This window comes from Dermacentor albipictus, chromosome 2, assembly GCF_038994185.2.
Source record: "Dermacentor albipictus isolate Rhodes 1998 colony chromosome 2, USDA_Dalb.pri_finalv2, whole genome shotgun sequence".
Lineage (NCBI taxonomy): Eukaryota > Metazoa > Arthropoda > Arachnida > Ixodida > Ixodidae > Dermacentor > Dermacentor albipictus.
The window spans coordinates 15,360,179-15,376,357 of NC_091822.1; the positions used below are offsets into that span (position 1 = coordinate 15,360,179).

Sequence of the window (16,179 nt, forward strand, 5' to 3'; positions counted from 1 at the left end):
GTGATTGCTTGATGGTCGCCGGCGGAACGGAAAGGAAGCACAAAGCATTTTGAGCTTATAGCTGCCTTCGAAGTAAACAATTCTAGCTTATGATCGGCCGACATTTCACAACTTTTTATGCATGAAATGCTTTTAGCTCCCGCTGTTGGCGGCCTTCAAGTGATCTTGAGCCAAAAGCCAGAGCCGTTGTGCGGGCACTCAAGCGAGGACGTCCGGGCACTCAAACTAGAACATCCAGGCAAGTTGAGAGAACAAAACTCGATCATGCGGGCCGTATTCATACGTCAAGTCCGTATTAAGTCAAGACCGTATTACATACGCTGGTTACTTCCCAAAGAAGTGACAATAAATATTTTATGTATTTATTATTTGTTTATTTATTCATATTGTCCATCCCATCAGTCATCATAACAGGAAGGGCGTACATAGTTATCTTGCAATGTAACAACAATAATTAGCGCAATATTAAGATTGAACATAATACACATGCAATTGGCATAGCCAAACAATATAGTAGGCAGAAAAATAACGTAATACATCGTAACATTGTTACGAAAAAATCAAGAGGTAATCAAAATGGTAGGCGTTAATTACACAATAACCCATACCATTAAATTTAAGATTAAGAAGGGGTAATGAGGTAGTATGTCAAATACCAATGTGATAGGCAATCATTACAACAGAAAAAGAAGTAAACAATTTGCATAAATAAACAATAGTACTGAGTAATGGCAAGTAATACAAGTTATAAAAGTCAGTTTTACACAAGAGGTAGTAATCCATACGATACGTTTAAGGTGTTGTTGAAGAAATTGTGATTATGTACACAATATAATGAAATAAAATGACACAGAAATAAACGGTGACACATGTACGTGATGATTGTTAAAAAGTAGTTAAGAATGGGCTGTTTGTAATACTAGGGTCCAGCTTATTCCATTCACGTGTCATTAAAGGGAAAAACGAACCCCCCTTTCCTTATGAAATGGGGGTTCGTTTAATGATAGTGAATGTTTATGTCGGGTAAGTCGTGTTTGTGCTATAGATGAGTATTGAGAATTGTCTCTTTCCAATTCATTATGAATGAGTTGATACATATCTTTTAATCGTGCAAGCTTGGCTCGATTTCGTAAGGTCAGTAAACCGGCCTGTTTTAGCAATTCTGTGGGTGAGTCTGTTAACCTATGTTTGTTGTAAATATATCTTAGTGCCTTCCTTGGAATTGCTTCTAGTTTGTTAACGAGTTCTTTGGTGAAAGGAAACCAAACAACGTTAGCATATTGTGATACAGATCTGACAAATGTGTTATATCCTAGTAGTTTTGGGTTCGGGGGTGCTAGTCTAAGACGTCTGTTTAGGAAAAACACCTTTTTTGTGCGGTCGAGGTAACGTTAACATGGCGCTCCCACCTGAAATCGTGTGTTAATGTTAAGCCAAGGCACTTGTACTCCTTAACATTGTTAAGTGTGGCGTTATTTATAGTGTAGAGTAATTCTGATGGGATCTTTTTTCTCGTAATCGGTAAAATAGCAGATTGTTTATTATTTAAAGTCATTTGCCATTCTTTACACTATTTGTATACAAGTCACACGGCGTCGTTCAAGGCCACATGGTCATTATAAGAATCGATTACCTGATGCTGAACACAATCAGTCAGCAAATTGACTTTTACAAACTGAGTGCGGTTAGTAAGGTAGTCTTTGATCTAGTTCAGAATAGGGCCCTTTCCCAAGGTAAGTTCGAGTTTATAAATTAATTTCTTATGTATTACGTGATCGAAGGCTTTTGAAAATCTAGAAAGATTAGATCGACTTGTTTCTGTAGGTCAATACTAAACGATACATCGTGGACAAGCTCAATTAGTTGTGTGACTGTGGAAACTCCTGTGCGAAAACCATGCTGACAATCTGTTCGTATGTCTTCCTGTTCAAAGTGTTTGGTTATGTGCTTTCAGATAATGTGTTCTACTAGTTTACAGACAGTGCATGTTAGTGAGATTGGCCTGTAATTAGCGGGTTCTGTTTTAGTTTCCGATTTATGAATTGGTTTCACTTTAGCTGTTTTCCAATCCTTAGGGAGGGTGCCTGCATAGATTGATTTGTTAAAAATTAAAAATATGTGCTTGGCCACCTGCTCAGCGTATCTGTGAAGGAATGCATTTAGAATACTATCAGGTCCTGGTAATTTCTTTGGGTCTAAGTTAAGTAGTAGGTTAAGTACGCCTGTTTCGGTTAGTGTGAGTGGTTCTAGAGGCTTATTTCTAGAGAAGCTTGCTTGTGGTAGCGTGCAGTTGTCCTCAGTGAAAACGGAGCAGAAGTAGCCGTTAAGCAAATTAGCAGAGTTTCTGTTATCTTCATTTGAGGCTCCGTTGTCTTTACGATTCTTTTGGTTAATGTAGCTCCAGAACTTTGTGGGAGCAGTTTTCAAAACGTTTGTGAGTGGATTAGTAAAGTAGAGCTATTTGACTGTCTTAATATTTGATTTCATAAGTTGGATAGCTGCGCTGATATTTTCATGCGTAAAATTTAATGGGTTAGTTTTCAGCAATTTTCGCATTCGCCTTGCTTTACGTTTCGCATGTATAACGTCACGCGTTATCCATGGAATACGCCTAGTAAGTTTATTCTTTCTAGTTTGTATGTAATTGGTTATACAATCAGATATAATGACGTTAAATGCGAGCCACAATGTATCGATGTCCGTATTGCTGTTATGTGAAAGTTGCAAAAACGAGTCGTAATGAAGTATACTAGTGTCGTTAGCTTAATAGTCGGGGTAAGCGATGATTTGCTGAGGGGTAACGATGTCATGAAGGGATATAGCGCAACAGGTGATTTTGTGATCCGAAATACCATCTAGTAAGCTTAATCTAGTTTCGTCAGTTATGAAGTGATTGCTGAGGAATATCAGATCTACTATGGAACAGCTGGATCCCTGTACACGTGTAGGTTCAGTTACAATTTGAGTAAGGTTGAACGATAACATAAAGTCAAGTAACACATACGCACAGGTTGAATGATCCTGCATTGTTTGCCAGTTCACTTCAGGAATGTTAAATTCACCTGCGATTATTAATCTGGACCCTGACGCATATTGCTCATTATATTCATGCAATCGGCGCTTAATGTCGATATATTGTCAAAATATTGCTTCCGAATTCTTCCTAATGTTTGTTCACAATATCACTCAAGCTGTATCTTGTAGTATGCTGAAGTTTTATTTGTTATTTACGTTAGCGGGCGTTCAAAATGCAGATACAGGGCACTCTACACTTGATTGTTAATTTTTGGCGCTGAGACAGCGCTGCCTGTACTCTTTTCAACGCCAGCGGTCCGTGAGGTCCGCGGCGTGTCTGGCGCATCGCGGATGGCTGTTTGACGAGGCTTGCAACGAGGTTCTGTGTGGGACAGGAAACTATAGCGTCCTCGCGGACCAGTGCAAAGCATTGCGTGGTGCGTTGTGGTGTGGCGTGGTGTGCCGTGGCGAACATGCAACGCACCCATTTTATGATTGCGGCTAGCATCGTCTCCAACCAGTCTGCTTTGCCGGTAGCCATTTCATGCTTACATCTACTCTCAGTTACGCGAGAGCCGGCATTTTTTCCCCAGGCTTGATCTTGCGAATTAGCTACAGCGGTTGCAACCTTCGAACACCTCTGCAGTTTTGGCGATTTTACGGACAGCGCCACAGTCCGCGAACAGCTCAGTTTCCAAAATCGTCGATATATGGGTATTCTGAAGGCACGTCAGTGTTGTTCAGTGCCTGTATGCACTTCCACATGCTAGCACCCGGCAACAACAGCACAAGTTGACGACGTGGCGGTGTTGTACGATGACAGGCTGCAAGTTGCTCAATCAGAATTGGGACTTTTTATTAGCCAGTTTGTTTTTGTTATGCGTGTTTATTTTCTAAATCTACCTCCGTCACCTTTATTCAGATATTTATACAGGTGCAGGATGCGTTATGATCTTCTTCTTTCGTGCTTACGCAGCTGCTTTCCATACGATACTGGAAACGATGTCGCGTCGTGGGTCCATGTGTCAAATATCATATTAGGCTAATCTATATTGATGCATGCACTGCAAGGCGATATGGAATTACAGGGGGGCACGGGAGTCTTCAAAGTGAAACATTTGCGTTTTGTATTGCCCTATGAGCATGCGCCAGTTTACTCACCCAGAAGTCCCATGGCACGGTCCAGCTCCGACCGCAGAATGGCCAGTACCTGGTCCACGCCTTCTTTGCCCTGAGTTGAGTCGGAGAATACCGTCAATAAAGTGGGATGATACTGTGGAATGTTAGAATTAAATTATGGTGTCTTACGTACCAAAAGCACGACCTGATTATGAGGTGCGCCGTAGTGGGGGACTCTGAATTCATTTTGACCACTAGGAGGTCTTTAACGTGCTCCCAAATCTAAGCACACAGGTGTTCGTTTCTGGATTTGGCCTCCAGGGATATGCAACCGCTGTTGCCAGGATTTGATCCTGCAAGGTGGTGCTTAGTAGCACAACAGCAAAGCCACAAAGCAACCACGGCGGGTGCTTTGAAAGTTTATAGGAACAATTGCAATCAGAGGAGTCCTGAACAAAATTGTACTTTTTAATTTTGTCATTTGACATAAGTTAAAATAGGACTGTCTAGATAGCACAAAATTTTTAAAACACCGTGTTTTGAGCTTTTTGTTAGCAATGTTTTGATTATTCTTAAATTTACCTCTTTTTCTAGCACTATTAGTCGCAGGTCTTTCCAATATCACAAATCAAGGGAAAATGGTATGCTACACAAGTGTAACTAGAACCATGTAGATACGTAAAACGTTAAGCTAAACTGTTTTTCTTTTGGTTTTAACGTCGAACCGCCACTACGACATGCATTTTATTTGTTGATCAAACTCCCATAAGCTTATGGATATTCATTATAGTTTGAGAGTTGTACGATGCCCGAACTCGCATCTTTACAAAATTTAGTTCATATACACCTAGCACTTCTTTAGAAAAGCGTAAAAAATTGCCCGAAAACGTCGACTTGGTTTATAAAAAAAATACCAGGATTACACTGCTCTTCATACTGAATTTAACTGCAGCGCTTCCTCCCTTTTTTTCGGTCCTTTCGTAGCTGTTTTGCTTCTGCGTTTAGTTTGAAATCGCGTTTTCTTTCCGCAATCGATAGCGTGCACATGGAAACAAAGAAAAATCCTGGAGTGACCCCTGGGCACTTTAGCACATTTGCACGGTAGCGGTTGCCAGAAAACTTTCAATTTCTTGTTAGTCTTTGAGATCTCACCATCAGCAACACCGAAAACAGTAGAAAATACTGGCGCCTTCATAGATGCAACGTACTCTCCATAGGAGCCATAAACAATAAGAAGAGGAGCGAACGGTAGCCACATGGCTGTAATTAAGACGCACTACATAGAAAAAGATAGCAAAAAGCAAGTCCTTTTTTGTGTTCTGAAAACGTCAAACAATATCGAAATTAAACCACGCGGCATGGACACATTGCGGTTGATGGGAATACCAAAATGAATTGAATAGTTCTTTGAAGTCACGCATACCCAAGTGTACTACACTTATCGAAAGTTAAGGGAATGCGGCTTTCAAAAGGAAACAAACGTAGAAATTTTATATTTTGGAAGAAATAGTTTCACCCTCCTCATTATTTCGAGCTTGTTCGGTGTGGCCATTCGTTCACTGCACGTAGGGACATTCTTGCCTGTTTCTTTTTCATACATACTGCGATGTTTGCAGTCTGCTCGATATTTGTTTTGTAATGCAGCATTTGCCGCTAATATTGCATAACCTGCCGTGTTTCCTTTTGTTATTTTTCCTCTTTATATTATGTAATCCACTGCGCTCTACGATACCTCGGCGCTCGAGGGTAGGTAACATAAATAAATAAATAAATAAATAAATAAATAAATAAATAAATAAATAAATAAATAAATAAATAAATAAATAAATAAATAATCGTAATCTATTCTTTGCTCACTGAATAAAATTTATTATTCAATATTAGCGGCTAAGAAATAAGAGCAGCAGCGGGACAGCACGGCTTACGCTGTGTCTCTTCTTCTATGCCTCGCAGATTGCCTATCGTCAGACGGCCCCATCGATGTATCGGCCGCCCATGATCATCCCGTGACAAGCCACGAGCCCGCTTTTACGTCACGGTCTACATCATCACCATACCGCAGTGCCAGCTCTACATAAACCCGACGCAAGCACTGGGACGCTTCACTGGGCAGCGGCGGCAGCAGCGGGAGAGCACGGCTTACGCTGTCTCTCTTCTTCTATGCCTCGCAGGCTAGGCACTATGTGCGACTGAATTATTCACGTTGCTTTTTTACTGCTGTTGCTACTGCCAAAGTCATTTTTTCTGTGTCTGTTTTTGCTGCAATGTCCCCTGAGGAACAAAAAATGCTGAAAGATTTGAAACAAGAAATTCGTGATATGCGCGCATCTCTGGAGAGAGAATTTAGGAAGGAAAATAGAGAGATTAAGAATAGCCTGGATAATATGAACAAATGTTTTGAGGAAATGTGTACCACCATGAAAGACATTCAGAAGGAAAACGCTGAAATCAAGGCTGAGAACGCTTGCCTCACTTCTGAGTGCACACTACTGAAGAAGCGCGTACTGGAAGCTGAGCTCAGAATTGTACAACTAGACCAATATTCCAGAAATAAGAATCTGGAAATCAAAGGTGTTCCAACTTCACAAAGCGAGAACCTTTCTGCCATTCTGAAAAAAATCGGAGACGTTGTAAGTGAGCCTATTAGTGAAAATGATGTTGAGATCTGTCACAGAGTTCCAACGAGGGATTCTGGGCAGTCTAACATTGTGGTACAGTTCTGCAGCCGATCAAAACGCGACGCTGTCCTCAACAAAACTCTAAAGAAGTGACTATCAGCCACTGATCTTGGCTACACACAGTCTTGTGCTGTGTTTGTCAATGAACACCTGTGCTCTGAATTGAAAAAACTTTTGGGCATGACGATCGCGCGAAAAAGGGAAAAGAATTGGCGTTTCGCTTGGACGCGGGACGGCAAGATTTTCGCTAGGAAAAGTGAATCCTCCCGGTCACTGCAAATAATGCATGTCTCTGATCTAGAAAAAATTGACTAACCAAGGTTTCATGGCTACTAATGATGACGTCATGTCTGGAAGCACTACGCACGCATATTTTGCGCCGCATGAAGTTGGCAGCCTGTGTGCCGAAAATAAGAACTGCCTATCTTTTATCCATCTTAATGCGCAGTCTGCCCGAAATAAAGAGGAACAGATTCTTGCACTTATCGCTACGTTTGGCTTTGCTCCTGATATATTAATGTTAACAGAAACATGGTATCAATGTGAATCGGAAGTTCTTAAGTTACCCGGCTACACAACATTTTTTATGAATCGATCATGTCGAAGAGGAGGTGGCGTTCTGTTAATGGCAAAAAGCACACTCCGTTGCAACATTGTTGCATCTTTTTCTCTTGTTACGTTGGATTATGAAGTGCTTACTGTTCAGTGCAATGATAATGTTTTCTGCGTCCTATATCGACCACCAGGATCGAGCACGCAGAACGTTCTGTCTTTTATGGAAAAATGCTTCTGCTGAGTGGCTGATAATGGTTACAAGTTAATTCTGGCAGGGGACCTCAACATTGATTTCTGAAAGGCTTCTACTTCTCGAGAACTTAGCAAGACAATCGAATCTAATGGTTTTGAAAATGTTATAAATAGTCCGACTCGTATTTCAACAGATGCATCGACATTAATTGACGTCTTCATAACCAACATCCACCATTCTAACATTTTATCTGGTGTTGTGAGTGCTCATATAAGTGATCACCTTCCAATATTTCTTTTGATGACCCAGTGTTCACCTTCAACATCCAAACACCGTTTACCACAAATGGTTCGTGATGTCAATATGCAAAGCCTGAAGTATTTTCGTGAGGCAATATCGCTAATAGATTGGTCAGAACTGATGCGTGCCAGTGATCCAGAAACTGCTTATGAATATTTTTGCGCTAGGTTTAAGGATACCTATGATAAATGCTTCAAATACAAAGTAGTTAAACCAGCACGTAAAGCCAAAAAACCATGGATAAATAAAAACTGTATCCATGAAATTCGTGCCAAAAACCGGCTCTATACGACTTTTATTGACACCAGGACTGAAAAAGCTTTGCATGAATTTAAGGTGCAAAGGAACAAAGCAAATAGTCTTTTGCGTAGAGAGAAGAGACAGTATTTGAATAATTTGTTCAAGGATGACGTAATAAAGAAATCTGATGTTATCTGGAAGCGTATTAATGGTTTTTTTGGGCGAGGAGATAAGAACACGACTATAACTGAAATTACACTAGGTGATAAAGTTTTATCAAATGAGACGCTTGCAAATACATTTAATAACTATTTCACAACCTTAGTAAACAGTACTCATGATCCTAATTCTTTGAGTTATCTTCGCTGCAGGACTAAACAATCTGCATTTTTAGCGCCTACTACGGAAAATGAGGTATTTACTACTTTTATGTCTATCAAAAACTGCCGATGTTGTAACGTCAAAGGATTCGAGATCATGCCAATTAAGCATGTCGTGGACTTGATTCTACCTGCATTAGTACACATAATCAACTTGATATTTTCCAGGGGCTCGTTCCCGAAAAGACTTCAGGTTGCGAAGGTAGTAGTTTTATACAAAGGTGGTCATAAAAACGAGCTGACAAACTACCGTCCAATATCTGTGTTGCCTATTTTTTCTAAAGGTATAGAAAAACTAGTACATGCCCGCATGACATCGTTTCTGATCAAACACGACCTTATAACTAGTATGCAGTATGGCTTTGTGAAAGGGCAGTCGACAGAAACTGCCTGACTTACTCAAACGGAAATTATATTGCAGTCGTTTGAACAGCAATTATGTACTCTGGGCATCTTTGTTGATTATTCGAAGGCGTTTGATTGTATAAATCATTCCACACTACTCAACAAACTTAAACATTATAGATTTCGTGGCGTATTTCTTGAATTAATACAGCCGTATCTGCAACACCGTATGCAACAAGTGATCATAGAACGATATGTGTCTAATTTAAAGCCAGTTCACGCGGGTGTGCCACAAGGAAGTATTCTGGGGCCCCTGCTTTTTTGTATTTATATCAATGACTTAGTTACTATAGATAATAATGTGAAATTTATTATGTACGCGGACGACACAACTATTCTGGTTACCGCACCGAATTCCACAGAGGCTATCGGTATCGCAAATGAAGCACTAACAAAACTGTCCTCGTGGTCTACCGCAAATTCACTTAGTATAAATACTAAGAAAACAACAGCTGTTCTGTTCAGACCGAGAAATCGTAACGTCGCTACAGACCTAACACTACAACTTAATAATTCTATTATTCCGATTGTGCCTACTGTTAAATGTCTTGGGGTTGTATTCGAACAACATATGTCGTGGAATTCGCATGTGGATTTAGTCGCTGCGAAAATATCCCGTGTGAGTGGCATTTTATGCAGGTTAAGATATTTTCTCCCCCAAAACATCAAACTTCTCCTATACAAATCCTTGCTTCTCAGCCAAATTCATTATTTCCATCTTGTTTGGGGTACTACGACACTTTCTAATATCACCACATTACACAGAATACAAAAAAAGGCCGTCCGTAGTATTCTGGACGTTCCCCACGACACACATACGCGTCCACTTTTCAAAAAACTGAATTTACTTCCTATGCCTGATATTTATGAGCAAACACTAATTCACCGATATAAGACAGGTGTTAAAAGAAATAATAACACGCTAAATACTATATCGAACTTAAAACGTAGAGATGGGAAGCTAAATACGCGCAGTTGCGAACTCTGGGAGATGCCACGGGCAAGGACTAATTACACATACCAAATGTTGCGCTTTACATTACCATCTTGTCTCAATAAAATCAACACTGTATAAGGTTCATTATTGTGCTTTCTTTTTTCTTGTCTTTCCTTTGTTTCCGCAAAAATGGAAGAAATTGTTTTTGTAACAGTGTATTTGCCGAAGTGTGCATTGCACTATGTTTTTGTGTGACACATTTGTTGATTTCATATATGTATAATGTGTATTAGTAATTAACGTTAATTCTTTCGGTTTTAATTGTACGTGAGTGCTATATGTACTGCATATACATTCTGTTTCACTTGAATTCATTTTACACTTGTATGTATGTATATATTATACATATGCATTATGCCTGACACTCGTATTATTGAGACTTAGGTAATTCTCGCTTAATATGTAATACCTAACCCTATGCGCTGTCACTGCTTATTAAAAGGGGCTGCGGACCTTGTCAAGCCATAAAAGGCTTTTTGTTCGCCGTCCTCAACATTGTGGTGTTGAAAATAAAGTGAATTGAATTGACTTCAAGGACTCTATATTATTAGTTTCATATTTCTTGACTATGCGCTTTCTTAGTATGGAGGTATAACAGTTTCCTGAATAGTCGTTGCTGCTGCTACTGCTATAATAGTTACTGCAAATCAATAATTTATGGTAGCTTACTAAGTTCCCGGCCGGGAGCAACCAATACGGTTTTCATGCTGGCCCACTCCAAAGAAATAGAGAACCGGTAATATCAAGGCGCACACATGTTTACATCACATGCACAAAAGGCTTACAAATATGCGTGGTATTTCAAGGGCACGTTACACAGTACAGACAATGAAATTATGAGTAGCAGAATATGAGAGTCACGCAAGTGGTAAAGAAGACGGGAGTTAAACAACGTTCTTCAAAGAGAGGGAATTGAAGCGAACAATCTCACCTCGTGGGAAAGTATCGGCGCGCTCAGCGTGAATATCGCTGGATTATGCATTGGGTTATGCACGCCGAAAGGGGAACACAGAGGGCATAGTACTTTTTAGTTGACATTGCGGCATAGAACTTCGGACCTGTCGAAATGACTGCGAGTAGATAATGAAGCCTCGAATCAATTTACGAACAAATAAAGTACCTTGTACAACTAACCTGGAGGTATAAGGAAGGCGAGTGTTTTACTCATCTGCCTGTGACAGCGCCGACAGGCGTCGTTCAGTGTCAGTTATCAGGAGCGGAAACGCCCAACATGTCAAAGGTGGGAAGAATTGATTGTTTCGACGAAAGGCCGAAAGTTTTGACTCGTACATGGAACGGTTCGAGTTGTATGTGAAGGCAAACGAAGTAGCCGACAGCAAGAAATTACCCGTATTCATGAGGGTCGTAAGAGAGAAATTGTACGAAATACCAAATAACCTGCTCGTACCCTCTGCGCCGTCCAGTAAAACGTGCGATGAGGCAAAAGCGGTCCTCAAGAACCATTACAGCCCCCGGAAGGCCATCATAGCGTAAAGATGCAGACTCAACCGCCACGTACTGTTTGAGCAAGAAAGCGTGACCGAATTCATACTGAAGCTGAAGACTTTAGCGAAAAGTTGCGCATTCGGTTACTTTCTTGACCAAGCCTTGAAGGACCGGCTCGTAGCGGGGCTGCAATGCGCGGACACCTAGCGGGAGCTGTTTGCGGCCAGGTTTCTGACCTTTGAAGGGGCTTACGAAATTGCTCTGAATCGCGAAATGGCATCGAAGCAGTCGCAACAAGTGACGTCTGACGAAGCAGGTCGTAATGCGGACCTGCTAACTGAAAGCAGGCAAATAGGCAAGCTCTCAGGTCAACAACGCCCCGTCACAGAGACCCGCTGGCAAGGAGTGAGGACCGAACCGATAGAATGTTTCCGATGTGGAAAGAACCACTCGGAAAGACCGTGTCGATACCGCAGGTACAGGTTTCCCAACTCTGGCACGCAAGGTCATCTCAGGACGATGTGCAGGCGGGGAACCGACCCACGCAAGGAATTAAATTTGGTGGCCGACTCCACGGAAGAATCGGAGAATGATTTCCAGAGTTGTAGTATCGCCAGCAAAAAGTCGGCGTACTATGTTACCGTGGATGTAGAGGGGCACAAAGGGACCATGCAAATAAACACGGGCGCCTCAGTGACGGTGATGCCAAAGGCAATGTGTCAGCAAAACTGAGGCCACCTTATGCTGGAGGCGGTGGCTGATCGGTTAAGAACGTACACGGGCGAGCCTGTCCCAGTTCTTGGTTCCATCGGCGTGCAAGAAAAATACTACAAGCAGACTTGCGTCCTTCGACTGATAACAGTCGATGATGTAGGAAACCAGCGGTCGTGCCTACTGGGAAGAAACTGGCTGAGGCGACTAAGGGTAAATTGGAACGAAGTCGCGGTCATAGGTGAAGTAGACATGGTAACTGAGCTGAAACAGAAATTTGCGCCTGTTTTTTCTGAGCAGTTAGGACCAATTCCCGGGTTCAAAGCGCAAATACTAATAAAATCGTACAGCAAAGTCGTGTTCTTCAGAGCACGTAAGGTGCCTTTCGCTCTTGTTGAACCAGTGGGAAATAAGGTGGATACCTGGGAAGAAGCCGGAGTCATGAAGCGGGTAACACAAAGCGAGTGGGCAACACCCTTGGATCGCTGCGCCAAAAGATGTAGGGGCGGATGTCCGGTTGTATGGTGACCCCTCCTTTTCTTAATATACACCAATGACCTACCTTGTATTAATTCTTCTCATATCCGATTCTTCGCTGATGATTGTGTGGTTTAACGAGCAGTTACTAACCCCAGCGACCATTTGGCGTTGCAAAATGACCTATCGCGCATACAAAACTGGTGTACCACTTGGCTCATGTCATCAAATGTAGCTAAAACCGTGTTAATGTCTATTCACCGTCGTCGTAATTACGATACCCATAATTATAGCATCAATAGCACGCATATTGCAACAACTGATTCATTCAAATATCTTTGTGTGTACATCTCTCGTGACTTAACTTGGACCTGTCATGTTCATCATCATCATCATCATCAGCCTGGTTACGCCCACTGCAGGGCAAAGGCCTCTCCCATATTTCTCCAAAAACCCCGGTCATGTACTAATTGTGGCCATGCCTTCCCTGCAAACTTTTTAATATCATCCGCCCACCTAACTTTCTGCCGTCCCCTGCTACGCTTCCCTTCCCTTGGAATCCAGTTCGTAACCCTTAATGACCATCGGCTGTCTTCCCTCCTCATTACATGTCCTGCCCATGCCCATTTCTTTTTCTTGGTTTCAACTAAGATGTCAATAACTCGCGTTTGTTCCCTTAACCAATCTGCTTTTTTCTTATCCCTTAACGTTACACCTGTCATTATTCTTTCCATAGCTCGTTGCGTCGTCCTCAATTTAAGTAGAACCCTTTTCGTAAGCCTCCAGGTTTCTGCCCCGTAGGTGAGTACTGGTAAGACACAGCTATTATACACTTTTCTCTTGAGGGATAATGGCAACCTGCTGTTCATGATCTGAGAATGCCTGCCAAACGCACCCCAGCCCATTCTTATTCTTCTGATTATTTCCGTCTCATGATCCGGATCCGCAGTCACTACCTGCCCAAGTAAATGTATTCCCTTACGACTTCCAGTGCCTCGCTGCCTATTGTAAATTGCTGTTCTCTTCCGAGACTGTTAGACATTACTTTAGTTTTCTGCAGAATAATTTTTAGACCCACTCTTCTGATTTGCCTCTCCAGGTCATTGAGCATGCATTGCAGTTGGTCCCCTTAGTTACTAAGCAAGGCAATATCATCAGCGAATCGCAAGTTACTAAGGTATTCTTCATTAACTTTTATCCCCATTTCTTCCCAATCCAGCTCTCTGAATACCTCCTGTAAACACGCTGTGAATAGCATTGGAGAGATCGTATCTCCCTGCCTGACGCCTTTCTTTATTGGGATTTTGTTGCTTTCTCTTCACCCGCCGTGGTTGCTCAGTTCCTATGGTGTTGGCCTGCTGAGCACGAGGTCGCGGGATCGAATCCCGGCCGCGGCGGCCGCATTTCGATGGGGACGAAATGCGAAAACACCCGTGTGCTTAGATTTAGGTGCACGTTAAAGAACCCCAGGTGGTCGAAATTTCCGGAGTCACCCACTACGGCGTGCCTCATAATCAGAAAGTGGTTTTGGCACGTAAAACCCCATATTTAATTAATTGTTGCTTTCTTTATGGAGGACTATGGTGGCTGTGGAGCCGCTATAGATATTGTTACGTGGTCGTGACGTCAACGAACACAGTAGCAATACTGTGAAAGGCAAGAACTAGCTTTTATTGGGCGAACCTGTGCCCACAAAACAGGCTACACTTAAAGCACAACGAGAGCGGCGAACACAGTCGGCGATCGTCGTAAATCTGATCGGCAGGTCAAGCGCGTCGGCTTTTATAGAGCAGTCGTCGAATGTTCCAGACTAATCGTTCGGACCCGCGTGCCTTCCACAAAGTTCTACACAATTCGCCTCGCGTGATGAAATCAGATAACACAAGGTTCGGCGACAACAGACAGCGCGGTAGAAGTATCGATAACTTTCCAGAAACGTCGGATACATGCAGGCGCGTCCGTCGCTGTGCGAGAACAGTTGTTAAGCGGCGAAACATGGTCGCCCGATAAAGATAAGTACACGTGTCAATACCCCCCCTCTTAAGAAGCATCGATCCGATGCTGCAAACAAACGAAGGTAATAAACAAAAGCGCTCGCAGCAAAGAAAAGAACAAAAATGTCGAAGTTCGTCAGCGTCCGTAAAAGGGTTTAAGGCGCACAACGTGGACCACTTCAGATCGTGCGCGGCGTCGCTGTCAATGCGAAATGCCGTCTGGCACAACCTCAAAGTCCAGAGCGCCAATACGTCGGATGACCTTGTAGGGTCCGAAATAGCGTCGGAGTAGTTTCTCACTGAGTCCTCGTCAGTGTATCGGGGTCCAGACCCAAACACGGTTGCCAGGCTGGTACTCGACGAAGCGTCGTCGGAGGTTGTAGCGTCAGCTGTCGGTCCTCTGCTGGCTCTTGATTCGCAGGCGGGCGAGCTGTCGGGCTTCTTCGGCGCGCTGGAGATAGCTAGCGACGTCAACATTCTCTTCGTCAGTTACGTGCGGGAGCATGGCGTCAAGCGTCGTCGTCGGGTTCCTGCCGTAAACGAGCTTAAACGGCGTGATCTGTGTTGTTTCTTGCATCGCCGTGTTGTACGCAAACGTTACGTACGGCAGGACCACGTCCCACGTCTTGTGTTCGATGTCGACGTACATTGCTAGCATGTCGGCGAGGGTCTTGTTCAGGCGCTCCGTGAGACCATTCGTCTGCGGATGGTAGGCAGTTGTCCTCCTGTGGCTTGTCTGGCTGTACTGCAGAATGGCTTGGGTGAGCTCTGCTGTAAAAGCCATTCCTCTGTCGGTGATGAGGACTTCTGGGGCACCATGTCGCAGCAGGATGTTCTCGACGAAAAATTTCGCCACTTCGGCTGCGCTGCCTTTTGGTAGACCTTTAGTTTCAGCAAAGCGGGTGAGATAGTCCGTTGCCACGACGATCCACTTATTCCTGGATGTTGATTTCGGAAACGGCCCCAAGAAATCCATCCCAATCTGCTGGAACGGTTGGCGAGGAGGTTCGATCGGCTGTAGTAATCCTGCTGGCCTTGTCGGTGGTGTCTTGCGTTGTTGACAGTCTTGGCATGTCTTGACGTAACGGGCGACGTCGGCGGTCAGACGCGGCCAGTAATACATTTCTTGTAGCCTCGACAGCGTCCGGGAGAATCCGAGGTGCCCAGCGGTTGGATCGTCGTGTAGGGCGTGCAGTATTTCTGGACGCAGTGCTGACGGTGCAACAAGAAGGTAGCTGGCGCGGACTGGTGAGAAGTTCTTCTTCACGAGCAGGTTGTTTTGTAGCGCGAACGAAGACAACCCGCGCTTAAATGCCCTAGGGACAACGTCGGTGTTCCCTTCCAAATACTCGACGAGGCCTTTCAGCTGCGGGTCTGCTCGTTGCTGTTTAGTGAAGTCTTCCGCGCTTATTATCCCAAGGAAGGCGTCGTCGTCCTCGTCGTCTTGCGGCGGGGGATCGATGGGGGCGAGCGATAAGCAGTCGGCGTCGGAGTCTTTTCTTCCGGACGTGTATGTTACCGTGACGTCATATTCTTGCAGTCTGAGGCTCCACAGCGCCAGCCGTCCTGAAGGGTCCTTTAAGGTAGCTAGCCAAAACAATGCGATATGATCACTGACGAATTTGAATGGCCTGCCATAGAGGTAAGGGCGGAATTTAGCTGTAGCCCA

The 16,179-nt window shown here is 43.4% G+C and overlaps 1 protein-coding gene across 3 annotated transcripts in view; it reads right to left on the reverse strand.

Annotated features, from left to right (window-relative positions):
* LOC135910894 (2-Hydroxyacid oxidase 1-like) overlaps nt 1–16,179 on the reverse strand; it is a 173,561-nt gene that overhangs the window by 20,317 nt on the left and 137,065 nt on the right. For 2 of the 3 annotated variants that reach the window (XM_065442956.2, XM_065442959.2), the window contains exon 7: nt 4,177–4,246. The exons of the other annotated variant lie outside the window; for it this stretch is intronic. In XM_065442956.2, the coding sequence (XP_065299028.1) occupies nt 4,177–4,246 (70 nt within the window). The remainder of the gene's footprint in view (nt 1–4,176; nt 4,247–16,179) is intronic. 3 annotated transcript variants of the gene reach the window in all.